The following is a 27,314-nucleotide window of genomic DNA, read 5'->3' on the forward strand; positions in this document are numbered from 1 at the left end:
AAAATTAGAATTCTGGTTTGAATTCTGAATGTCTGAGGTCTCAGGACCACTGAGTTTATCTTTTCTTTATACAGACAGAACATTATGCCTGGAGGAGGAGGAATTGGTCCAAGGTGGTATTGAGCAGTGAGAATGGCTGTCTTCCTTCTGACCCCAGAACCTTGTTTTCTGCAATTCCCTTCTTCCCCCGGGCCCTTTGTTTTAATTCTGCTTGTCCAGCCCCACCCACCCCTACTAAGCCTTTTCCTCTGAGACTCTGTTCCCACCACGAATTCTGGCGCTTCCATGCAGTACCCAGGCTCCTTTGGCATTCCTTTCATAGAGCAGAATCCAGAGAGGTGAAGGTGGGCCTGAGGCAAGCCTCTGAATGTGTGGGAATGAGCCCCCACACACACCCTAGGAATCAAGCCTGGCTGCTTCTGGCATGTTCACTGAGGACCCCTTGGCAGCCGGCCATCATTAAAGGAGCCAAGGCAGCCAAGACAAGATGCAGGCTAATTACCTTGAGTAATAGGAAATTGGAAGGCAGTTACGAAAAGAGTGTCTAGGCCCCTAGCCAGGTAAAGACAGAGACCACAGATGACTAGCCTGGCTTCAGCTATTGGCCCAGTTGGATTCTCTCACTCAAGATCACCCTTGGACTTCAACTTCTTAAGAGATTAGAAGCTGGTCCCACTGTTGGGCCTTTGGGGACCCTCTCCCTTTTCTTTCATTGTTTGTTTTCATTGAAAGCAAAACAAATGAAACAAACAAGGAAATTCAATTTAAATGGGGCATAGTTGCTTATGTTTCTGGTTTGTTACACAAGGGTGAACTTAGGATGGAAAATCAGCCTTGACTTTCATTTCTCCAGTTGGTCTTGCCCGGAAGCACTGTGTAAAATCACATGGACGGAGAGGCTGCAAAAGCAATTTGCCTTTCTAGGTAGGGCAAAGAAAGGGAGTTCAGATGAGAAGGGGCAGAGTCAAAACCTCAAATAAGAAATAGATGCACTCAGATAAAGAAAATCTTAAGAGAATAACAAATGGGAAGGCAAATGACAGGCACAGACAGACATCTATATAGAAAATAACCAGAGAAAGTTTATAAGATAAAGAGATTCTAATAAGAGAACAGAGAAGTCCACCATGGGACAAAAAGAAAAGTGATAGAAGCACGTAATTGGAAAGGGCAGGAGCCTTAGGACAGGGGATGAGACTAGATCCCACGGCAAACGGAGAAGTCTCAAGTTGTAGTGATTCTAATGTGCCCTTTTTAAATAAAGTTTCTGCAATTTCAGAGCAGGTAGAGCATGTGGAGTTTCAGCCCAGCAGACAAGGAGGGAGTTGGGCATGAGTGCAGGCTCTTTGGTAGGTATAATGGTTATGCCTCTTCTTTCCTGTCAGTTGAGTCATGCTGGGAGATTGGATGGAGGACTTAATGTCTGACTGTCCTTTCAGTGAAAACTCGACTCATTGTGAGCCTTTCCTCCTCTGATTCTGTCTCTTCCTAATCCCCCTCGTTCCCAGCGAACTCCTTTCAGGGCTGGTAGGACCCAACCATGCTTCATGGAAACCAACTCCTCCAGAATTATTCTTGGAAGAAAAAAAAAAAAAAAAAAACCTAAAATGAAGGATTGAGATCAAAATGGACAGGAGAAACTCACTGACTCTCCCTGCCGGTCTCCCATGCACCAGGCATTTTGGCAAATTCTGTTCTAGTATTTTTTAATTCTTATTAATAAAGTTCTCTGTTCCCAAAACGTGTAAGACAGGAGTGACTACCTACCCCTTTTCTACAGGAAGAACTTGTCACTTAGAAGAGTAAAAGATCAGTTGTCTAGGATCAGTTTCTGAGCACACAGGAACAGAATCAGGATTCACACCCAGGCTAGCCTGTCCCCAAAGCTTGTGCTCTTTCTGCTGCCACATGCAGTGTTTTTGGCTCAGAAGGAAGAAAACAAATTTTACCAAGGCACGAGCAAGCAGAAAATGAGAAACCCCAAGAAAAGACTTGGGAGCTATTTTAAAACTTAAGACCAAGCGGTCAGACTTCTTCACGGGAGGAGAGCCGCCAGTGGGGTGGGAGACTGTTCCAAACAACAGCGGGCTCCCGGTCAGAGAAGGCCAGGTCCCAGAGCCATTAACTAAATCTCCATCAGAAAGAAAGAGTTATAGCAAAGGGGTATCCAAGGAAAGACAAAATGATGACAAATACATTTCTAAAGCAGAGAAAGGGAGGTGACCATACCTCAAGAGTCAGCAGGCAGAGATGATGCCAGACACTTGGACAAAGAAACAATGAGGGAAAGTATTTACCATATAAAATATGGTAGTTGATTCATCAGCTCTCAGCATTAATTGCATTGGGGGAATGTATAAACACATATATCTCTGTTTTTTGTTTTTTTGTTTTTACATAATGGGATTGTAGACTTTACCTAAGCTAACACCAAGTTGTTACAATGCCACCAAAAAAACTGGACTACTCCTTCTGATTTAATGGATAAGAGCATCAGGTAAGGTACTGATTTGTTTGCTAGATACTTACTCATCTGACCCATCAATCTGAGGACAGATGAGAGGCAAGGGAAATTCATGACTGCCATAATCCAGTAGCAAGAGCAACAGAGATAAGAGTTAGTGCATGTTATACTCTAACTAGGGGCTCACACCAAGTAGCCTGGAAGAATAGATAGTCAGAAGCACGGGTACATAGATGGAAAGACAGACAGAGAGAGAGTGGGAAAGTCTCAGGAAGCCATATGCATTCTCAAGGAGAAGAAGCCAAAGGCACAGAGAATGAACACCAATAAAGAGGAAGGTATAGATTTGAACCAGATCTATTTGTCTCTCATGTATGCCCTTAAGGAGGGGCAGAGGTATCAGAAGCCAGCCATCAGGAAAGGTTCTATCATTTTCAATAGAATTACAGGTTTTAGTGTCAGAGAGGATCTCACAGCTTCTGCTTTAGTTGTGTGTTTGCAGCAACGCATAGGTGCAGTGACCCTGGAGCCCAGAACCCAGTGCTCACTGACGCTGGGGTGGTAGAGTTGTGTTCTCCAAGTCCATATTCCATTTCTAGTATTCGTCATCAAGACAGGCAATTCCTCAAGGCCCCAAGTACATCACACTTTCCTGCATACAGTACAGAGAGATATCTATCTCTGTACTACAGAACCCCTATTTCTATAGCATTGACTGACCCTACATGATTGAAGATAAAATTTGAATTATGACAGCTCTGAGATTGTACAGTCAGGGTACAGGATCCAATTCTAAGTTCATAATGATATTCTTGATATATTTGTAGGGCAACATAATTAAAGTTATACAACTAAATATATCAAACTCAATATATGTATATATATATGTATATATATATACATATATATATATATATATATATATATATATATATATATATATATATATGTGTGTGTGTCCTTTCTGTTAGGTTGTAAGTTATCTGAGGATAGGGCCCTTTGTATCAGCTACATGCATACCTGAGAAGACTTAGTACAGTATGAAGGCATGAAAAAATATCCTTAGAAAATGTAGGAGTGAAATGAGAATTCTATGTGAAAGTATATAAGCATGGATGAATTATATGAATAGATGAGTGGAAGAAGAGACAGAAAGAGATGAATGCAGGATTGATAGATGGCTGAGTAGATGAGTGATTTAAGGGATGAATAAATAAATGACTCAAATAAAAGAATTATTTGACGAATTGTTGAAAAGCTTAACATCTCACCAATTACAACTTTTGAGTGTTATTAGGGAGGTGACCTATGATTTCATCATTAAGAATATGAAAAGCTGGTCTCTAGAGCTCTTCATTATTATTTATGATAGCTGACTACAGATGTGGCAATACCCTTTGAGGTTGGAAACAAATGAAAATTGAACCTCCTGTCCCCTCTGATGTTACCAAATGAAGCTGCGAGTGATTTCTAGAGGTTTGGATACAATGAGTCCAGTAAATTCTAACATATAGTAGATATATATTACTGTATATATGTATAAAGTTATACACACAGAGACATAGAAATAGACACACATTCATATATGCCTATCACAGAAGATGCATTTATGAGCTGTATATATTTGTATGACTTAACATGTACATATACACACATACACATACCTCAGAGACATATGAAAAACAGAAAAGAGGCTGAAGTAGGCAAGGATTGCCGCGACAGTTCTCCGTAATAACATGTTCTGTGACCCCAAATAACCTTTGGTCCTTCTCTTGGTTGTAGATTATTCATCAGTAGGAAGAACAGAATAGAATTTAGTGTCTGGACTCTATGGGACCTATAGGACTCACCTTGCGCAGCTCACTGTGGTCCTACATTCTAAACGGAAACTTCTAAATCTCACTCCCAAAGGCACGCACAGACAGGCTAAGAAACATTGGGCTGCTCTGAAAAGAGTTACTCCTATTATCTTTTCCAGGTTTAAACCCATCCTCATTGCTTCATACTTCCCAGAAACCCATCACCTCTTACTTGTAAAGACCATCTGGCTCCAGGCACTTGAAGATCACCGAGTAGACACTGAGTTCAGGGACCTCTCCATGGCTTCGACCAGCTGCTACACAAGATGTGCCCAGGCCAGAGAGCAAGTCATCAGCAAAGCTCAGGAACTCTCCTGAAAGGAGATAAAACAAACAAACAAACAAACAAACAAACAGATCAGCTCTCTAGTGCAAGCCTTGGTTAAAAACATTACCAGGGGAAAAGGCAGATCTGAAAATACCACAAATTAGCATCTATAATGCCTAGTCTCTATATAATTGCTTTATTGCTTTTTTTTTTTTTTTTAAGATGGATTTGTCCATGTAGCCAAGGCTGGCTTTGTGCTCATTATTCGCCTTCGTCAGTCTACCACCCATTTGTAGGGATTATAGCTGTGAGCCACCACACCAGGCACATGATGACCATTTAGATTTATGTCTGAATTATTCCACCTGTGAGATAAGAACACTAACACTGAACCTTGCAAGACATGGCAAAGCCAAACTGAAGTACATTGTTCTATAACAAAATGCATGTACAGACAAAGTTGTCTTTTGGCGTAGAGTAATCAGTTTATTACAGTCACTGCCATTTTCTTCTGACTCCACGATCAAACATTTTCTTCCTTAGAGCTGCAGGTTTTTCTTAATTGAGGAGTTAGACTTAGGATGAAAGAGTTTTCATATCACTCGTACATGCTCACGTTAAATTCATAGACTGTTATTTTGAGGTGGATGCGGATATGCACCAGTTAGGGAAGAAGAATTCTGTGACTGACGAGCAATATAAGCTATGGGCACAGGAGATGACAACGGAAGACATGGTAAGTAAGTCTGAGCCCCTGCACTCTATGGATTCTGAAAGCGACCTTAGCCATTGGATTTAAGGACCCGTATGAGTTAACTGGAAAGAGAACTATACGAAAGAGACTAGTAAGTAAAGCAGAAAAGAGGATCTGAACCTTTAGAATCTAATAATTTAGTATTAGCTCTGACAGGAGCTTTAGAGATAACTAAATACTGAGCAATATAAAAATGCCTGTCAGTTTGTCAGTTGTAGCTCAATGGTGTTAAAGGATATTATATAGACTTTAAAAATAAGTTCTTGAAAGATGGAAGGTATATAAAAGGACATTTCTGACATATTTCAAGCTAAAAAATAAAAATAGGATACACAATTTTAGAATATTATTTTGTGAAAACTTCACACACATGATTTTAAAATAGGAGAAAGAAAATAGCAAATGCTTACTAGTGTTTTCGAGTGAGGTAACGGATACTTTTCTATATTATTTTTGCTTATCCCTACTTTTAAAGTTATCTTCAGTAAAAAAATATACAGCATTTATAAAAAGAAAAATCAATAAAATTACCAAAAAATGAAGTAAATGAGCCTAAACAGCTTCTTAGTTTCTTTTAAATCAAAAATTGGATAATTTAGAAGCAAAACTAGGAGGTATTTTATAATGCACAGTACGAAGTGCTATGAGTCCTCCCACCTGCCGCTGCCTTACATATATTCATATAAAAGAGTTAATCAGAGTTGCCCTAAAGAGGGTATGATGTTCTGGCCAGAAGCCATTGGTGGCCAAATAGAAAGATGCAAGACACCACTTCTCAAGTAGTTGGTCATCCCAGAATTTTTCCAAATTGTACAAAATATTGACAAGGCTCTTCATTGCCTACCAAAACCAAGTAAGAGCCTATTGTTGAAGAGAAGGCACACATTTGTCACAAGCTATGAAGAAATAAAGTTGGTAACTGATCAGGAAGCATCCCCACTACTGGCTAAGCAACCGTCATGGTACTAGAAGTTTCTATGCAGGCTGTGTGGTAGGGAAGTCATCAGCAGCCTCACCTTGTGAAGTACAATAACAACTGCAGGACAATTTATATCCATAGGTATAACAGCGGCACAGATATTATTGAGGCAACAACCTGCTTTCTGTTTGAACTTAACGCCTACTTCATAGAAGAAAAGCATGCCTGATACGGTAAATAGGGACAAGGGTCAAAGATTCAGGAGATTATATATCCCAGGAATGAGCATGTTACTATTACTTTACTAAATTGACACTGTATCAAAGTGTCCTCTAAATTTTTATTTCTATATTCAAAGACTGGAACAGCTTTAAGATATTATTTGGGAAGTTTCTTTGTGCAGTGTATGGTGGTAAATGTACAAATTCACAACTGTCCAAAGTGCATAGAATAAATATTAGTGGAGTGCTCAGTCACAAATGAAATATCAGTATTATCCCCCCTCCCCTTCAAGGCTCAGAGACCATCATGGAAGAAGAGGCAGAAAGATGCAGAAGAGGCAGAAGTTAGGAACTAGAGAAGTCACGTCTTCTGGGAATGGCAGGACTGCTATACTTATGAATTCACAGCAGCCTGTGGTTGACTGCACAATACCTAAGAAAGACCAAGCCAGTCAGCATTCCAGCTAATGTATAGGATGGCTCAGGTGCCCTCACACCTAACTGATGAAAGACTGAGTTGATGTCTCCTTGGGAAGAGACAGTTGGTTTTCTTTAAGAGTATTACCTCTGGGAGGTCAACCACATTCCAGTGGATGGTTCTAAACCCCTGAGTATATGGGTAGAACATATTGGACTAGGTGCGCTAGAAGTTGTGAACGAGTAGAGTTGTATATTCAGTAAGAACTGGGGGAAGGAGTCGAGTGAATATGATCAAAATCTTTGAATGTAGAATGAGATACTCAGAAAGTAATAAAACTATATTTGGTAGACCCGCAGCTGGCACGCCCACGAACTGCAGCAGTGACTAGCACGCTAACCTAGGGTGCAGGAGCGGCATACCATGTATCCTTCAGCAGTGCCCAACAGTCCTCACCTGGCATTAGGTCCCCTGAGCAAGAGGGAAGGGAAACGGTACTGGAAACCTAGCCAACTTCCCAGGACTAGTACAGTCCTGGGTATTAGGAGAACGTACAGCTGCCACTTTACTAAACTAGCACAATCCCTAACTATCCTCTAAATATGTGTCCTTATACCCACAGATAAATTTAGTCCTCATCTCCCATCAAGAAAACTTTTTTTATGAAAGACCATTAAAGAAAGCTATAACTGATGAAAACACAGTACTGTGGGCCCAGTCTCAGTAGATGCATCTACTATGGCTTAGGAAACACTGATGAAGAGGGAGAAGAAAGCTTTTAAAAGCTAGAGGATCAAGGAGTTTGCTGTGGTCTATCTCATAATAATATCAGAAGCTGCACCCATAAAGTCTCACCAGCCCAACACCATGTAGAAAGCACAGTTAAGAGTATAGAAAGAAATAAAGATGTCAAGAAGCAGAGGCTTGCTGACCATGGAGAGGAAAATGAAGCTTTTATCTACTGTAGCTTTAGACATATCACATTTCCACTTTAGAACTCTTATATTGACCTCTTTGATAGCACAATCATAAACCACATTTCTATAGGTATCAAAGCAGAATTGTACATGGGATTACAAATTAAAAAGAAAAGAGAAAAAAATGGTTAGAGTGAGGGTATTGTTTAATTTGGTCTCAGGATTGCAAATCTGGCTGTTTCTACTTGTTTTCATGCAGCATGGTTCAATGTCTGTCTGCTTTTCAATTTATTTCCAGATAACCATTGAAGAAATTGGCTCTTCATGAGGGAATTCAGTATGCTTGTAATGAATATTAGTTAGCTGCCTGGAAGCCAAAAGATGCTGGCATTTATTTTCAAATAGGACAAAGCTTTCCAGATACTTCCATGAATCTCAGAATCATTTGGGCCATGGAATAAGCCTTATAAGCATGTCAGGTCAATCAGCACAGTTCTAGCCTTTTTTTTTTTTTTCTTTGTAGCTCCAAGGATTGTAAGTAAAGTTCAAGTGGAAAAACCCAGACGACCTGGCGTAAGCAACTCCTAACATGGGCACTACAGAAATACACATATCAGGCTGTCATTGGGATTGCAAGCAAATAATGACTGAAGAGACTTAACAGGAAGGGAACTGATTCTTATTATATAATTTACTCCCCCCCATCCTTAATGCAACTAACAAGTCGGATGTCATCACGCCACAGTGAAGTCTCTGTTAAAACTGCAAAAAAAAATAAAAAATAAAAAAATAATAAAAGATAAAATAAAAGAGGGCTAAGACTTGAACTTCTAACCCTCTAATGCTGAAGCCCCATCTTTTATACTATGCTGCCTCCTGGAGAGGATTCTAAGGGGATACTGTTCTAAAGCTGGTTTTCTCAAAGATATTCAATTTACAGTTGAGTTCCTGCCACACTCTTAGTGCTATGGGCTTGTGGAATGCGACAATAAAAGAAATGGTCCCTGACCTTCTACAGCTTGTAATCTGACAACAGGAAGGGTTGTTAAATATAAGAACAGACCCATAAAGCAAATTGTAAGATTGCTTTTCTTGGCTCTCCACTTTACACTGCAGTGTAACAAATGTGGAGACAGGTGAATGAATGACCCTTCTGTGTCATTCCTTACCTAGTGGAAGCAGTCCTAGAAAGACCTCAGGAGACTTCTCTACGCACAAATGCAGATCAGAGCTATTCACCCACATGTATTGTGGTTCTGCCACATACAATGGTATGAATCGGGCTGTACCACAATGTACTAAGGACCAATGCAGTGCAGCGGATAAGAGTCCAGGCTCCAAACTGACTCTACAGGGGACTAAGCCATCCATTATAACACCCCTACTTACTGCTTGCTTTTGAAAAGATCCTTACCTATGTGCATCTTTCTTTTTTTAATGTGGAAAAATATAATGGTAGAAAATGTAGTACTGCAAATGTGTAAAATGTCACATATAAATTAATCATCAAAATGCGCTAGCAAGCAGGAAAGGCTCAAAAATAGCTGCCACTGTGGTTTTTGTTTTTATTTGTTGTTGTCGCCACAACAGTGCAAAGAAGAAGAGTTTTTTTACAAATTATTTTGCCGGCAGGGTGCTACGGTGTATGCCTGCAGGCCTAGCACTATGGGAGGCAGAGGCAGGTTGCTCTCTGTGAGTTTGAGGCTAGCCTGATCTACAAAGCAAGTCCAGGACAGCCTAGGCTACACAGAGAAACCCTGTCTCAAAAAACCAAACCAAAACAAAACAAAAGAAAGAAAGCAATTGTTTTGCCCGTGCTTTTCCACTCACTAGAAACAGAGTGAAGTGAACTGGAATGAAATTTTGCTCTCTTCACTCCTTTCCGATATAATTCAGCTTTTGTTGGGCAGCCTGGTGCACAGAAGTTAAGAGTTTTTGAGGTTGTCACTACACAGCTTCCTCAGTTTCTGACTTCTTCATATGATGTGAACACTCCATGAATTTCCTGGGCATTTACTAAGTATTAGGCTCTGTGTCGAGTGTTGGAGTCTACCTTGCCATGATCCTAAAACCTGCAATTTCTGAGAAAGATATAAAGTACACAGCGGACAAGAATTTGAATTGGTCTCTGGTGTAATATTTTCTATTGGTGGTTTGCAAATTACAATAGGTGGAACCCAGGGTGAGGGCTGAATACTGGGGGACCTACCATTGGCCTCCTCTGTACTCACATTTGCTTTCAACCATATCAGCAGCCCATGCATGATTCAGTTTTTTATTTGATACTTATTTTATTTTAGTTATCTGTATGTATGTGTTTGGGTTTGTGGACATGAGCACATCTGTCTGCAGAGGACAGAGGCAACTGGATCTCCCTAGATTCAATTCAGGTGGTTGTGAGCAATCCTCATGAGTCCTCCAAAAGAGCAATATGTGCTCTTAACCACTGAATGATCTCTTCAGGCCCACTTAGTTTTAGTTTAAAAATGCAAAACTGAATATAAAAATTTGATTTAAATGGTTTATTTCTTTTTTTTTCAAACAGAAAAAAGTTGTGTGTGTGTGTGTGTGTGTGTGTGTGTGTTATTGTCATGACAATATGTCGGGTTCATGGAAGACTAAGGACAACTTTTTTGGAATCATTCTTTATTCTACTTTTAGATGGGTTCCAGGAATTTTATTCAGATCACCAGGCTTGTGTGACAAGGGTCTTTATCCACCAGGCCATCTTGCCTAACCTGCTTAAAAGTTTTATGGTTTAACATGCTTGAATACCTAGCCATTTTGTCATTGAAGAACAGTTGCTCGGGAATACTGATGCCGATTCAAGCGTTTGGTGTTTACTCAGGGGCCAGAACCCAATGAAGCTCTTTTGCAAATGAGCCCCGTGTACCTTGCTTTTGGCCACCCTACCTGGACACCATGGTCCTCTCCTTTTGGCATGATGTCATATCTCCGGGTACAGACCTTTGAAATCCTAAGCTGCAGTCACTGCCTCAGCCAACCCTGTCCAAGTCTTAACATTCTTTTCTCCTTTGTTGTTGTTTTTCTTTCCTTGAAAACAGATAGGGAGTTGGGGGTTGTTGTAAAAGAATGTGCCTGTTCCCCATTACAGTTCTTCTGGGGCTGCAACCCGAGTGGGCTGGGGCCAGACCCCCACACATTTCTTTATCCACTCACACCCCGTTTATGTTCCACAGAGAAGGTTAAGAATGATTCTGTTGCAGCTTCAGCTTGAATCAACGAAGCACTGGGCCCCACCCCCGCTCCAATTTTCTCCCTCCCCCTCCTTTCAGCACCCCCTCAACCTTCCTACTTGCTTTCCTTCTCCTGTTCCTCACCCTCTCCTTTCTGATTGGCTTGAGGTCACAGTCAAAGCTGGCCGCAGGAGCAAATTGAAAACAGGCTGGGAGAAAAGCAAGCAGAGAAATCCAAAATGGAAGGGGAGCTCAGGTGGGGAGAAAGGTCTCAGTGTCTGGACTCCACAAATTTCAGAAAAAATCAGGGGAACATCCTGCCTCTCCAGGGCTGACCTCTCTGTAACCTGCAAATATACCCTCTGCCAAGACGCCGAGAAGGTTCTTCTTCCCTCCCCACACTTTCCTGCCTTTTTACTTGGACCAATGCAGACATGCATTCTGAGAATTTATCAGTAAGAAAATATACTTCAGGGGCTCACACCTATCAGCTGCAGCTGCTTCGTCTCTTCTGAAACATAATGCTGTTTTAAATCAGAGGGACACGACCTAATGATCCTTACCTTTATTGTGGTAACAGTATGAGGTAAAGAAACCAAGGTGGGTGGAAGGGCAAATGAGGTCTGGTTTTGAAGCCAGGCTCAACACTTATGAACTACACTCTAAGGGGCTGCTTTTTCATCGGCAAAGGAGATGAGCATATGTAGTTCACAGAATCAGTCAAGAAGTAAATGATATAAGAGTGTATGTAATGTATTTTTTAATTTTATATTATGAATTACACGTTATTCATTTTGTATCCCCCCAGAAGCCCCTCCCTCCTCCCCTCCCAGTCCCACCCTCCTTCCCCCTTCTTCATGCCTGCCCCTCCCCAAGTCCACTGATAAGGGAGGTCTTCCTCTCCTTCCTTTTGATCTTAGTCTATCAGATCACATCAGGAGTGGCTGCATTGTCATCTTCTGTAGCCTGGTAAGGCTGCTCTCCCCTTAGGGGAAGGTGAGCAAAGAACAGGCCAATCAGATTATGTCAGAGGCAGTCCCTCTTCCCATTACTATGGAACCCACTTGGACACTGAACTGTCATGGGCTACATCTGTGCAAGGGTTCTAGGTTATCTCCATGCCTGGTACTTGGTTGGAGTATAAGTCTCTGGGAAGAACCCTGTGTTCAAATTTTCTGGTTCTGTTGCTTTCCTTGTGGGGTTCCTGTCCTTTCCAGATCTTATTATTTCCAACTTCTTACATGAGATTCCATGCACTCTGCCCAACAGTTGGCCGTAAGTCTCAGCAACTGCTTTGATAGTCTGCAGGGAAGAGCCTTTCAGAGATCCTCTGTGGCAGGTTTCTAGGTTGTTTCCTGTTTTCTTCTTCTGATGTCCATCCTCTTTGCCTTTTGGGATGGGGATTGAGCATTTTAGTCAGGGTCCTCTCTCTTGGTTAGTTTCTTTAGGTGTACAGATTTTAGTAGGTTTATCGTATGTTATATGTCTATATGAGTGAGTATATACTGTGTGTGTCTTTCTGCTTCTGGGACAGCTCACTCAGAATGATCCTTTCCAGGTCCCACCATTTACCTGAAAATTTCATGATTTCCTTATTTTTCATGGCTGAGTAATAGTCCATTGTGTAGATGTACCACAGTTTCTGCATCCATTCTTCAGTTGAAAGGCATCTGGGCTGTTTCCAGCTTCTGGCTATTACAAATAAGGCTGCTACAAACATGGTTGAGCAACTGTCCTTATTGTGTACTTGAGCCTCTTTTAGGTATATGCCTAGGAATGGTATAGCTAGATCTTGAGGAAACACTATTCCTAGTTGTCTGAGAAAGCGCCAGATTGCTTTCCAGAGTGGGTGTACAAGTTTACATTCCCACCAGCAGTGGAGGAGGGTTCCCCTTTCTCTACAACCTCTCCAGTATGTGTTGTCACTTGAGTTTTTCATCTTGGACATTCTGATGGGTGTAAGGTGAAATCTCAGGGTTGTTTTGATTTGCATTTCTCTAATGGCTAATGATGTTGAGCATTTCTTTAAGTGTTTCTCTGCCATTCGATATTCCTCTGTCGAGAATTCTCTGTTTAGCTCTGTTCCCCATTTTTTAATTGGATTACTTGGTTTGCTGCTTTTCAGCTTCTTTAGTTCTTTATATACACTGGATATGAGTCCTCTGTCAGATAAAGAGTTGGTGAAGATTCTTTCCCAATCTGTAGGCAGTCACTTTGTTCTGATGATGGTGTCCTTTGCTTTACAGAAGCTTTTCAGTTTCATAAGGTCCCATTTATTGATTGTTGCTCTTAGAGCCTGTGCTGTTGGTGCTCTGTTCAGGAAGTTGTCTCCTGTACCAATGAGTTCTAGGAATTTCCCCACTTTTTCTTCTAATCTATTTATTGTGTCTGGTTTTATGTTGAGGTCTTTGATCCACTTGGAGTTTAGTTTTGTGCAGGGTGATAAGTATGGATCTATTTTCATATTTCTACATGTAGACATCCAGTTGGACCAGCACCATTTGTTGAAGATACTATCTTTTTTCCATTGTATGGTTTGGGGATCTTTGTCAAAAATCAGGTTTCCATAAGTGTGTGGGTTTATTTCTGGGTCTTCTGTTCGGTTCCATTGATCCTCCATTCCATTTCTATGCCAGTACCATGCAGTTTTTATAACTGTTGCTCTATAGTAAAGCTTAAGATCAGGGATGGAGATACCCACAGAAGATCTTTTATTGTAGAGGATTGTTTTAGCAATTCTGGGTTTCTTGTTATTCCATATGAAGTTGAGAATTTTTCTCTCAAGGTCTGTAAAGAATTGTGTTGGTAATTTGATGGGAATTGCATTGAATCTGCAGATTGCTTTTGGTAAGATTTCCATTTTAATATATTAATCCTGCCAAGCCATGAGCATGGGAGATCTTTCCATTTTCTGAATATCTTCTTCTAATTCTTTCTTCAGAGACTTGAAATTGTTTTCATACAAGTCTTTGACTTGCTTGGTTAGGGTTATACTAAGGCACTTTACATCATTTGTGGCTATTGTGAACGGTGTTGTGTCCCTAATTTCTTTCTCAGCCCTTTTGTCTTTTGTATACAGAAGGGCTACTGATTTTTTTGAGTTAATTTTGTATACGGCCACTTTGCTGAAGGTGTTTATCAACTGTAGGAGTTCCCTGGTAGAGTTTTTGGGATCACTCATGTATGCTATCATATCATCTGCAAATAGTGATAATTTGACTTCTTCCTTTCCAATTTGCATCCCCTTGATCTCCTTCAACTGTCTTATTGCTCTAGCAAGGACTTCAAGAACTATGTTGAAGAGATATGGAGAGAGTGGGCAGCTTTGTCTTGTCCCTGATTTCAGTGGGATTGTTTTAAGTTTCTCTCCATTCATTTTGATGTTGGCTATAGGCTTGCTGCCTATTGCCTTTACTGTGTTTAGATATGTGCCTTGTATCCCTGATCTCTCCAGTACTTTAAACATGAATGGATGTTGGATTTTGTCAAATGCTTTTTTCAGCATCTAGGGAGATTATCATGTGTTTTTTTTTTTTCTTTCAGTTTGTTAATATGGTGGATCACATTGATGGATTTCCATATATTGAACCACTCCTGCATACCTGGGATGAATCTTATTTGGTCATAGTGGATGATATCTTTGATGTTTTCTTGTGTTCAGTTTGCAAGTATTTTGTTGAATATTTTTGCATCAATGTTCATAAGGGAGATTGGCCTGAATTTCTCTTTCTTTGTTGAGTCTTTGTGAGGTTTAGGTACCAAGGTGAGTGTAGCTTCATAGAATGAGTTTGGTAATGTTCCTTCTCTTTCTATTTTGTGGAATTGTTTGAAGAGAACTGGAGTTAGCTCTTCTTTGAAGGTCTGGTAGAATTCTGTGCTAAAACCATCTGGTCCTGGGCTTATTTTGGATGGGAGACTTTCGATGAATGCTTCTATTTCCTTGAGAGGATATAGGACTATTTAATTGATTTACCTGGTCCTGATTCAGTTTTGGTAAGTCGAATTGATCAAGAAAATTGTCCATTTCATTTAGATTTTCAAATTTTGTTGAGTATAGACTTTTGAAGTAAGTCCTAATGATTGCTTGGATTTCCTCGGTGTCTGGCGTTATGTTTCCCTTTTCATTTCTGATTTTGTTGATTTGGATGGTGTCTCTCTGCCTTTTAGTTAGCTTGGCTAAGGGTTTGTCTATCTTGTTGATTTTCTCAAAGAACCAGCTCTTGGTTTCATTGATTCTTTGAATTGTTTTATTTATTTCTAATTGATTGATTTCAGCCCTGAGTTTGATTATTTCCAGCCGTCTACTCCTTCTTGGTGTGTCTGCGTCTTCTTTTCCTAGGGATTTTAAGTGAGCCATTAAGTTGCTTGAATGAGCTGTAAATGATATAATAGGGTATGCAATGTACTTCTTATATAGATGATTTGTGGATGCTGATGGCAAAACTCATACTATTCAAACTCACTCGCTTTTCAGAGTTCCACAAAACATCTAACTTCCTAGTACTTTAGCAAATGTAAATACTTTTGGAAGCAAAGAACTTGAAAGAAAAGAGAGTAAGCATTTATCTCTTTTTTATAAAATCAATGATGGTGGACACCTTCACTTACATTGTCAAGTTAAATACTCTAAGAAACCCATCCTGGTATAAATTGAATACAACCAAGTGGATTTGGTTTATTATGCTTTTACAGGGTACCGAATGGGCTTCAAGGAGGTTCAATTACTTGCCTTGGAATAGATAAGTAAAGGTTAGACATAAGAAAGGCAAAGTCTTCATGTTATCTGCTACATATTGACCTGCAGACCATGAGATGCAAGAGCTGTGTTTTGAGCACTGGTGTGTCACCAGTCCTGGGTACAAGCTGACCACGCAGCTGTTTATAGAATTTTGGAAAATTAATTTCCAGTCTTGCCTGGATCTTAGTCTCTCCACCCCAGTGGAGGCATTAAAAGAAGTCTCTCTTGGGAAATTCATGCTGCTTTCTGGGTTCTGACCTTTCAATAGTGAATATGACTGTGTGGCAGAGTAGAAACCAGCAGAAAATAAGTCCTCAAAAATAAATAGATAGATAGATAGATAGATAGATAGATAGATAGATAGATAGATAGATAGATAAAATGTTAAAAGGTCGGGCTAGCACATGCATGTCCACAATCCCTATAAGCTAGCCATTGTGGCAAAAAGACTTTCGGTTCATCTACATGTCTACTCTAATAGGCATCCATTGTTCTTCCTTGCACAGCCATCCTCCTCTTTGTTTTTAGTTCCATTGGAGAATTGTTTATATCATAATCTCCATTTATATCCTTTAGGGAGACTAATGCCTCTTCTATTATTCTAATGTTGATGGATGTTCAAAGACCACACATACCATGTCAGAGACAAAAACATAAATAAATGGTCTAGGGTCTCAGTGTTTAGGAGCACTGGCGTTCTTCCAGAGGTTGCAGATGATATGCCCAGTACCCACAGGAAAGCTTTCCATAGTCAGTAACTTCAGTTCTAGAGAATCTGACACTCTCTTCTCGCTTCCAAGAGCCCTAGGCACACACGATGTGCTACACAGACATGCAAGCAGGCCAAACACCTTTATATATAAAACAAATAGTTAAAAAAGTAAAGTGGCCCAAACCTTCTCATTTGGGCTAGTTCCTGGGTCAAAGACCGGGTCATGATGACATTATTTGAAGCCTAAGACCCAGTGAGCCCTGATGCTTGATTTATCCTTGAGATTCAGATCTTCACATTAGTACCTTTCCTTTTCTATGAAAGGTAGTTTCCATTTGTTTTATACTATTTGCAACCACAAGTCCCACATATCTGCATCATTGAGGCTATGTTCATGACTGTCATTGTACAAATAAAAATGAACAGTTTAAAACTATAAAACTATTTGTCCAAAGTCTTATTCTGTTTAAATTCAGTCCTCTTAGACTGTAAAACCCACAGGTGCCCTATCATAAAACACTGGGTAGGACGAAGAAAACAGATTCTTCTCCTCTACAGTAATCCACTATCTCCAAAGACCTGCTGTCTTTGGCCCCTTCAGTTCCTTATTGTTTGTGTTCTTCCTTCCTCCCTGACTCATTCCAGGCATATTTGCTGTTCCTCATCTTCTGGCATGGGAAGCCAGATGCTGCCACAGGGCTTTCACACTTGTTATTTCAGGGTCTGGAGAACATATTCACCACCTCTTCTTTCCCAGATCCTTACACATTATTTCCTCATACACATATTCTATCAGTCACTATTCTGAGAGATGACCTTTATTTTCTAGCCCCATCTACCTGTTTTGCTTCAACTGATGCTTCTCAAAAATCAATGAATTATTGTACTATTTATATCTATGCACTGTGGTTTCTATGCAGAAGCTCACTTAGAGTGGTGTCAGTCAGTGCCCAACAAGTTCTTCATAAATATTTCTCTACTGAGTAAATAGATTTACAGTATACTATAAATTAAATTGATAACCAGAAGCACAAACAGAAAGAAGAAATTCTTGTTTGCATCTTCTCAAAAGTACATGCTAAGACAATAATTTGGATGCATATAGCTTATTTGGGAGATGATCCCAAGAAGCAGGAATGGAAAAAACATCAGGGAAAAAAAAAAGATAAGAAAGGGTAAGTGTTTATACAATGGTCAATTAGGTTTTCTGATGTCAGTATCAAAGACTTGTTTCTGCATGGACATTTGGCAAAGTGGGAGATTTATTAGAGTCGTCTTGCTGGAATCCAAAAACTGGATTGCTCAAACTCTAGATGGTGTTTCCTTTAGTTGAGTGCTGTGGAATATAATGCAAGTATCGTTCTGAGATCACTGGCAGCTCAAGGTGACTCTGGGTACACAGAACTATTCAACACACAAATGGATGAAATAGCTTTGAGACAAGAGAGTATAACAGAGCCTCGAACACACAGTCTACAACATCCATTCTCCGCTTTTGAGGAGTTTGAAAAACAATTGATATGACTTCCTTGCTAAGATCTAGGTCTAATTTGTTAGAGCCACCGTTGTAAATGCTCACAAGAAGTGGCTGGACACCCACTAGATGCCATAGGCAGGACTACAACTGCAGACTTAGCTCTGGGCTACATGAACAAAAGGCCCATCCCTGTGGTGTTCACAGCATAGCAAGGGGAAAATTGTAAGAGTTGCTTTTGTGTGAAATCCACTGAGGAGTCCTGCAACTTATTATTAATATAGACTTTAATAGTTTTAACTCCAGCATTAATATGCACTTGGCTAATAGAGCCATCCCTTCTCTACTGTTGGATTAATTACAGGCATAAAAGCCCTCGTCATCTCCACAATCTGGTGGACAAATGATGCTAATGCATAGTCTGGTGGACAAATGATGCTAATGCTTTTGGCTGCAGTGGGTATTGCTCCCATGTGTGAGAGCTGATGCAGGGACAGACTGGGAAAGCTGAGGAAGCCAAACATCCCAGCTCCAGCCCTTAAGGACCACACTGTGTGTTCGCTGTGTACTTGTTCATGGACAGCTTTCTTTCTTTCTTTTTTCTAAGTCAAATTTCCAGATGTTATACTGTTGTAAACCAACCACAGAGAGACAACAACCACAGAGAACATCATATAGAATGTACTTCTTTTCTGGTGCTTTGTTCTCCTTATACTTCTAAGTCGCTCTGGACTGAACAATTCAGCTGATGTTTTTCTGTCTACAAAGCCCATGAAGTTACTGCTGGCAAGGCTCACAGTGTGGGGAAGTGGCCAAGCAGTGTTGAACAGGCAAAGCTCGAGTTATTATTCTCAATTAGCAAGAAAGGAAAAGAACTCAGAGAGTTGGGGTCAGCTGCCCAATCACACAATCCTTCCAGCACAGCAAAACTTGGATTTGATGCAAGGTTCTCCTCATTCCAAACCTGCAGCGTTGCTTTTTGTTGTCTTCGACCTCACACACTTTTCAACTACCCTGTCCTACGAAGCAGAGCCACTGAGCTCATGACCTCCATACACAGAAAGGAGTTGGGGAATGAGAATACTATAAAGATCTAGGGTTAACTTGGGTTCCAAGAATTCTTCTCCCATTATCTTCCTTCAGCTCAGATTCCATATTCCATGTTCTCCTTTCTCAGAGTTCCCTGTACCATCCCATCTAATTCAAACCCATAATGACTGCCTTTAACAGTGTTTCACCATTTAGAGCTAAATTCTTTCATTAGTTGGAAAGAATTACAAGAAAGAATTACATTACTTGGAAAACTTGCAGTTACTGTTAGTCATTTTATTGCTTGTTTCTTGTTTCATTATTAAAATACTAGTTCCACAAGTTCAGAATTCTTGTTCATCCTATTTATGATACCTCTGTATCTAGAAGATCTAAGATCTGAATGAAGAGGTAGAGAGGTAAGGATAAAGAGCTAAAGATTCTACAAAAACTTTGCACACATACTAGGAAAACTCATTCTCATCTTTCAGGCTTTTGCTCATCAATGGTAGCTTCTAAAAAGCTCCATGCCTGTTGATTACATCCTATAGGCTTAGGGACCCTAGTCTGTGTTCCTACAGTTCAACTGTACCTCTATTCATTGTTCTCCTTAACTCATTTTTAGAGATCTTTCCCTGCTTCCATGGCTGAAAAATGTTATGTAAATGGCTTCATCCTATCTTATTTAAGATATAAACCCTGTTGTTTAAACTTTATTCAGAATGAGTGGGCCAATGAACACGCATGCCATCCTTTCTTATCTGAAAGTGGGTGCATGGTTGAGGGCTGAGGAATGTCAGGGCTTCCTTGTGAATCAAACTTTTAATGGTGTTGAAAAAAATCAACCCATGAGGTTACTGAATCTTATTTAAAAATAACTTAGTCAGGACTCAGGAAATTGGCCCGTGTTTGTGCATCCTTGTGAGATTCTGCAAAAATTATCACACCCCAACCACCCATCCCTGTTTGCCTAAATAAATGACTATCAAAGAAAAAAATATTCACCAGGTTATCTTTCAGCATTTCTATTGTTTGTTGTATATTCAACATTCCATCTTTTCAATACATGCATACATTTCCCCTGTTTCCCTGGGCTTCTCTGTCTAGCTAAATGTTCCTGACCATAGGAATTTTTTCTAATCAAACAATATTGCTTTCTTTTCTCCTTAATACTGGAAACTGAACTTATGTCCTTACACAAACTGAAAAATACTCCACCACTGAGCTACATCCTCATTCCTCTTTTCATATTTAAATTTTGAGAGAGGGACTCATCAAGTTGCCTACACTGTCTCTGCTTATAGCCCAGGCAGCCACTGAACTTGCCATCCTCCTGTCTCAGCTTCTTGAGTAGCTAGGATCAAAAGATTCTGATAAAGTCTGGCTTAATGTTATTGTTTAGTGATGTTTTCTCAACCCTAGCAATTCTACCCAAACAATCTTTGTGTCATCCAGACATGTATATGTTTCAAAGGGTAAAGCTGAGTTGAGTATAAGGCAAGTGTGAAAAATCCCATTGAACAAAAGAAGAAGATAAAATACTAGAAAGGAATGTATACATCTAAAGATGTACAGGGATAATCCCAGCTCTTGGTAAGGCAGAGGCAGGCAGATCTCTTGAGTTTGAGGCCCGCCTGTTCTATAAAGCAAGCCCAGGGCCTGGAGAGATGGCTCAGTGGTTCAGAGCACTGTCTGCTCTTCCAGAGGGCCTGAGCGGAATTCCCAGCGACCACATGGTGGCTCATAAACAGCTGTAATAATATCTGGTGCCCTCTTTTGGTCTGTTGGCACTCATGCAGGCAGAACACTGTATAAATAACAAATAAATCTTAAAAAAAAAAGTTTCCTGAAAAAAAAATCAATCTGGTGCTTTCTCAGACAATTAGGAATAGTGTTACCTCAAGATCCAGCTATACCACTCATAGGCATATATCCAAAACATGCTTAAGTATACAACAAGGGCATTTACTCAGTCATGTACATACCAGCTTTATTTGTAATAGCCAGAGTCTGGAAACAACCCAGATGTCCCTCAATTAAGGAATGAATACAGAAATTATGGTACATTTACACAATGCAAAACTACTCAGCTATTTAAAAAAAGGAAATAAGAAATTTGCAGGCAAATGGTGGTAATTAGAAAAGATCATCTTGAGTCAGGTAACTCAGAAACAGAAAGACATGATATATATTAACTCATAAGTGGATATTAGCCACATAATGTAGAATAAACATATTAAAATCTATACTTCTAAAGAAGCTAAACAACAAGGAAAACCCTAGGGAAGATGCTCAATCCTCTTTCAGAGGGACAAACGTGATAGATATTGGAAGCAGGAGACAACAGGAAACCAGACAGGAGCCTACCACAGATTGCCTCTGAAAATCTCTACTGATTGAGATATCAAAGTACAGGCTGAGACTCATAGCCAAACTTTGGGCAGAGTGCAGGGAATCTTATGAAAGAAGTTGGAGACAGAAAGACTTGAAGGGAACTGGAGCTCAACAAGGAGAACAACAGAATGAAAAAATCTGGGCCCAGGGGTCTTTTTTGAGACTGATACTCCAACCAAGGGCCACTCATGGAGATAATTTAGAACCCCTGCACAGATGTAATCCATTGCGCCACTCATGGAGATAATTTAGAACCCCTGCACAGATGTAATCCATTGCAGCTCAGTCTCCAAATGGTCTCCCTAGTAAGGGGAGCGGTGGCTGACTCTTTGATCACCTCCCCCTTGGTGGAGGGGGCAGCCTTACCAGGCCACAGAGGAAGACAATGTAGATAGTTCTGATGACATCTGATAGGCTAGGATCAGATGGAAGGGGGAGGATCTCTTCTATAAAGGGACTAGGGAAAGGGCATGGAAGGAGGAGAGAGGGAGGGCAGGATTGGGAGGGATGAGGTAGGGAGACACAGCTGGGATACAAAGTGGATAAATTGTAATAATTAAAAAAAAAAGCGAGTCCAGGAGAGCCAAAGCACACAGCTCCAACCTCAGACCTACAAAAGCCTTAGAGCCATTGGAGCAGCCTTCAGATACTGCTCCAAGGTGCAACCAGTTATCTCTAGCTAAAAAGACCAAACCACAGGACTCCATGGTTCTTCATGAGGGCTTCACACAGCAAGTACAGCTTAACAGCAGCAGCTGCAGCTCAGTAAATTCAGAACAAGAAAGCCAGCAGCAGGACAGCCATCTCCAGGACTTCTATTGATGAGAGGGGAGCATTCTTGAATACCACAGTAACCACACAGGTCCATATGCCTGAAGTGAACTGTGACAATTACTGAGAAGCACCACCATTCAGTTGACCATACTCAAAAAACTGAGGAGATCTCTTTCAGAACCCTGCCAAGGGACTCTTCCACACCAGGAAACCAGCAGGCACCAGAAATTAACAGACAACACCTGAGACGAACAGATGGGTAGAGACCAACAAAAAAGCACAACCAACAAAACACAAAGCAGTATGGCATCCCTAGAACCCAGGTATCCAGGGGCAAGTAGCCCTGGATATCCTAACATAAGTGAAATTCAAGAAGATGACCTTACATCTATGTTAATGAAGAGGTTAATGGAGGAAACAAATAAAATGTGTAAAGAAATAGTGGAAGATTATGGCTATCCATAAAGAAATGCAAGAAGATGCAGCCAAACAGTTTGTGGCTTTCAGAGAGGAAATGATTAAATCACTGAAAGAACTAAAAGAAACAGAGAAATGATCAAACAAAGAGCTGAAGGAATTGAAGAAAAAAAAAAAACAGGAGAATACAGTCAGACAGGTGAAAGAAATCAAGAGAACATCTCATTTAAGCAACTTAATGGCTCACCTAAAATCCCTAGAGAAAAAAGCAGACAAACCAAAGAGGAGTAGATGGCTGTAAATAATCAAACTCAGGGAAGAAATAAAAAAATTAGAAACAAATAAAACAATTCAAAGAATCAATGAAACCATGAGCTGGTTCTTTGAGAAAATCAACAAGATAGACAAGCTCTTAGCCAAACTAACTAAAAGACAAAGAGACACTATCCAAATTAATAAAATTAGACATGAAAAGGGGGACATAACAACAGACACTGAGGAAATCCAAACAATTGTTAGGACTTACTTCAAAATTTGAAAATCTAAATGAAATGGACAATTTTCTTCATTGATTCTACTTACCAAAGCTGAATCAAGACCAGATAAATCAATCAATTAATTAGTCCCATATCCCCTAAGGAAATAGAAGCAGTCATCAAAAGTCTCCCATCCAAAAAAAAAAAAAAAGCCTAGAGCTAGATGGTTTCAGCACAGAATTCTATCAGACATTCAAAGAAGAGCTAACTCCAATACTTTTCAAACTATTCTGCAACATAGAAACAGGAGGAACACTACCAACTCATTATATGAAACCACACTCACCTTGGTACCTAAACCTCACAAAGACTCATCAAAGAAAGAGAAATTCAGGCCATTATGAACATTGATGCAAAAATACTCAACAAAATACTTGCAAACTGAATAAAAGAACACACCAAAGATATCATCCACTATGACCAAGTAGGCTTCGTCCCAGGTATGCAGAGGTGGTTCAATATATGGAAATCCATCAATGTGATCCACCACATAAACAAACTGAAAGAAAAAAAAGACAGACGATAATCTCCCTAGATGCTGAAAAAGCATTTGACAAAATCCACTATCCATTCATTACAAAGTATTGGCGAGATCAGGGATACAAGGCACATACCTAATCATAAAGGCAATAGGCAGCAAGCCTATAGCCAACATCAAAGTAAATGGAGAGAAAATTAACTCAATCCCACTGAAATCAGGGACAAGGCAAGGCTGTCTACTCTCTCTATATCTCTTCAACATAGTTCTTGAAGTCCTTGCTAGAGCAATAAGACAATTAAAGGAGATCAAGGGGATACAAACTGGAAAGGAAGAAGTTAAAGTATCACTATTTGCAGATGATAGGATAGTGTACACGAGTAACCCCAAAAATTCTACCAGGGAACTCCTTTAGCTGATAAACACCTTGAGCAAAGTGGCAGGTTACATAATTAACTCAAAAAAATCAGTAGCCCTCCTGTATACAAAGGACAAAAGTGCTGAGACAGAAATTGAGGAAACAACACCCTTCACAATAGCCACAAAGGACATAAAGAACCGTGGTGTAACCCTAACCAAGCAAGTCAAAGACTTGTATGAAAACAATTTCAAGTCTCTGAAGAAAGAATTAGAAGATGATATCAGAAAATGGAACGAAGCCCCATGCTCATTGATTGGCAGGATTAACATAGTAAAAATAGCCATCTTACCAAAAGCAATCTACAGATTCAATGCAATTCCCACCAACACAATTCTTTTCAGACCTTGAAAGAAAAATTCTCAACTTCATATGGAATAACAAGAAACCCAAAATTGCTAAAACAATCCTCTACAATGAGAGATCTTCTGGAGGAATCTTCATCCCTGATCTCAAGCTGTACTATAGAGCAACAGTAATAAAAATGCATTGTACTGGCATAGAAACAGAATGGTGGATCAATGGAATCAAATAGAAGACCCAGAAATAAACCCACACACTTATGGACACCTGATTTTTTTTACAAAGATCCCCAAACCATACAATAGAGAAAAGATAGCATCTTCAGCAGATGGTGCTGGTGTAAATGGATGTCTACATGAAGAAAAATGCAAATAGATCCATACTTATCACTCTGCACAAAACTGAAGTCCAAGTGGATCAAAGACCTCAACATTAAACTAGACATACTAAACCTGTTACAAGAAAAAGTCAGGAAGAGCCTTGAACTCATTGGCACAGGAGACAACTTCCTGAACAGAACACCAACAGAACAGGCTCTAAGATCAACAATCGATAAATGATACCTCATAAAAATGAAAAGCTTCTGTAAAGCAAAGGATTCAACAGCTTACAGATTGGGAAAGGATCTTCACCAACCCTGTATCTGACAGTGGGCTAATATCCAATATATATAAAGAACTTAAGAAGTTAAACAGCAACAAATCAAGTAATCCAATTTAACAATGGGGTACAAAGCTAAACAGAAAATTCTCTATAGAGGAATACCGAATGGCAGAGAAACACTTAAAGAAATGCTGAATGTCCTTAGTCATCTGGGAAATGCGAATCAAAACGAAACTGAGATTTCACCTCACACCCATCAAAATGGCTAAGATCAAAAACTCAAGTGACAACACATGCTACAGAGAATGTGGAGAAAGGGGTACCCTCCTCCATTGCTGGTGGGAATGTAAACTTATACAACCATTTTGGAAATCCTAATGGTTTCTCAGACCATTAGGAAAAGCGCTTCCTCGAGATCCAGCCATACCACTCCTAGGCATATATCCAAAAGAGGCTCAAGTACACAGCAAGGACATTTGCTCAACCATGTTTGTAGCAGCCTTATTTGTAATAGCCAGAAGCTGGAAACAGCCCAGATGCCCCTCAGTTGAGGAATGGATACAGAAACTGTGGTACATTTACACAATGGAATGTTACTCAGCAATAAAAAAGAAGAAAATAATGAAATTTGCAGGTAAATGTTGGGAACTGGAAAAGATCATCCTGAGTGAGGTAGCCCAGAAGCAGAAAGTCAAACATGGTATATACTCACTCATAAGTGGATATTAGACATATAATATAGGATAAACATACTAAAATCTGTACACCTAAGGAATCTAATCAGGAAGGAGGACTCTGGCTAAAATGCTGAATCCCCTTTCAGATAGACAAAGAGGGTGGACATTGGAGGAAAGAGAAAACAGGACACAGAACAGGAGCCTATGACAGAGGGCCTCTGAAAGGCTCTACCATGTAAGATATCCAGGCAGAGGCTAAGACTCATAGCCAAACTTTGGGCAGAGTGCAGGGAATCTTATGAAAGAAGTGGGAGACAGTAAGACATAGAGAGGACAGGAGCTCCACAAGGAGTGCTATAGATTCAAAAAGTTTGGGCACAGGAGTCTTTTCTGAAACTGATATTCCAGCCAAGGACCACTCATGGAGATGGCCTGGAACCCCTGCACAGAGGTGCCCTATGGCAGTTCATTATCCAAGTGGGCTCCGTAGTAATGGGGACAGGGACTGTCTATGACAGGAACTGATTGGCCTGCTCTTTGATCACCTCCCCCTAATGGGGGAGCAGCCTTGCCAGGCCACAGAGGAAGACAATGTAGCCACTTCTGATGAGAACTGATAGACTAGGATCAGAGGGAAGGGGAGGAGGATTGTCCATCAGTGGACTGGGGGAGGGGCATGGGTGAGGAAGAAGAAGGGAGGGTGGGATCAGGAGGGGAGGAAGAACGGAGCTACAGGGGGGATACAAATTGAATAACTGTAATTAATAAAAATAAATATAATTTTTAAAAATGTAAAAGAAGAGAAAAGAGAAAGAAAAAAAAGAAAAGAAAGATGTATTGAGATTAGATCATTTTATAACTCTTAATTCTCAGCCTTAGTAGGAGCACCTTGTGGTTCCTATCTCATCATTTGTGTGATGAGGTGATACATGACAAACACAGCATTATAGCCACCCTACAGCAGCTATCCACAATGCACCCTTCCTGACTCCTCTACACATAAACACTGAGTTAAACAATAGCTTTGACTAAGACACCCAAAACAACAATGCCTATTGAGGGAGAAAAGCATCATGAAATACAACACTCTCCTAAGGGGCTGTCTGTGCTGTACCAGTTCTTATACTCTCCTTTTTCTACACTCTCGCAGAATAGATGTGAACACATCTTATTCAACAAAATCAGTATAATTATATCAGGAACTAACTTAAAGCATAAGCAGAGCACTTGGCATACTGCCAACACTCAAGGAGTAGAAGCTTCATTGGCATAATTATTGTTATGAAAAATACCAATTCATGAGACATTTCCTATGAGATAAGTAAAAAAGAAAGCCCAGCAAATCTAGGAAAGTGAGCTGTCCTCCTGTATTTAGCACATCTTGTCCTCCCAAAGCAGAGCAGTATAAACTAGGTGCCCAAAGATTACAAACTGCTGAATGCTCAAAGTTTCCATTTCTTTTCTAAATATAACTTCAAAGCTGGTGGTAAGAGATAGCAGGGGTATTTGCAGCATATAAACAAGCTTCTATTTTCTAATTCTTCAGTAAAGTGGGTGAAAAATTCTTTTCTCCAACAAACTTTTGACCAGGACCCTTTCAAAACAGCCTCTGGGACCCCATCAATGAACCCCAGGGGGTTTAAATTAAATCATAAGCTCATTTTCTTCCTTGAATTTGTTTCCTCACATTTATGTACACACATACACCACACACGTACACACACACACACACACACACACACAC

General features: G+C 40.1%; 1 protein-coding gene across 3 annotated transcripts in view; it reads right to left on the reverse strand.

Annotated features, from left to right (window-relative positions):
- The window catches only part of Astn2 (astrotactin 2), a 1,010,996-nt gene that overhangs the window by 48,397 nt on the left and 935,285 nt on the right, over positions 1 to 27,314 (reverse strand). For all 3 annotated transcript variants that reach the window (XM_055611729.1, XM_055611728.1, XM_055611727.1), the window contains one exon: positions 4,496 to 4,637. In XM_055611729.1, coding sequence (XP_055467704.1) covers positions 4,496 to 4,637 — 142 coding nt within the window. The remainder of the gene's footprint in view (positions 1 to 4,495; positions 4,638 to 27,314) is intronic.

Source organism: Psammomys obesus, unplaced genomic scaffold (assembly GCF_907164565.1).
Source record: "Psammomys obesus unplaced genomic scaffold, mPsaObe1.curated_primary_1811, whole genome shotgun sequence".
Lineage (NCBI taxonomy): Eukaryota > Metazoa > Chordata > Mammalia > Rodentia > Muridae > Psammomys > Psammomys obesus.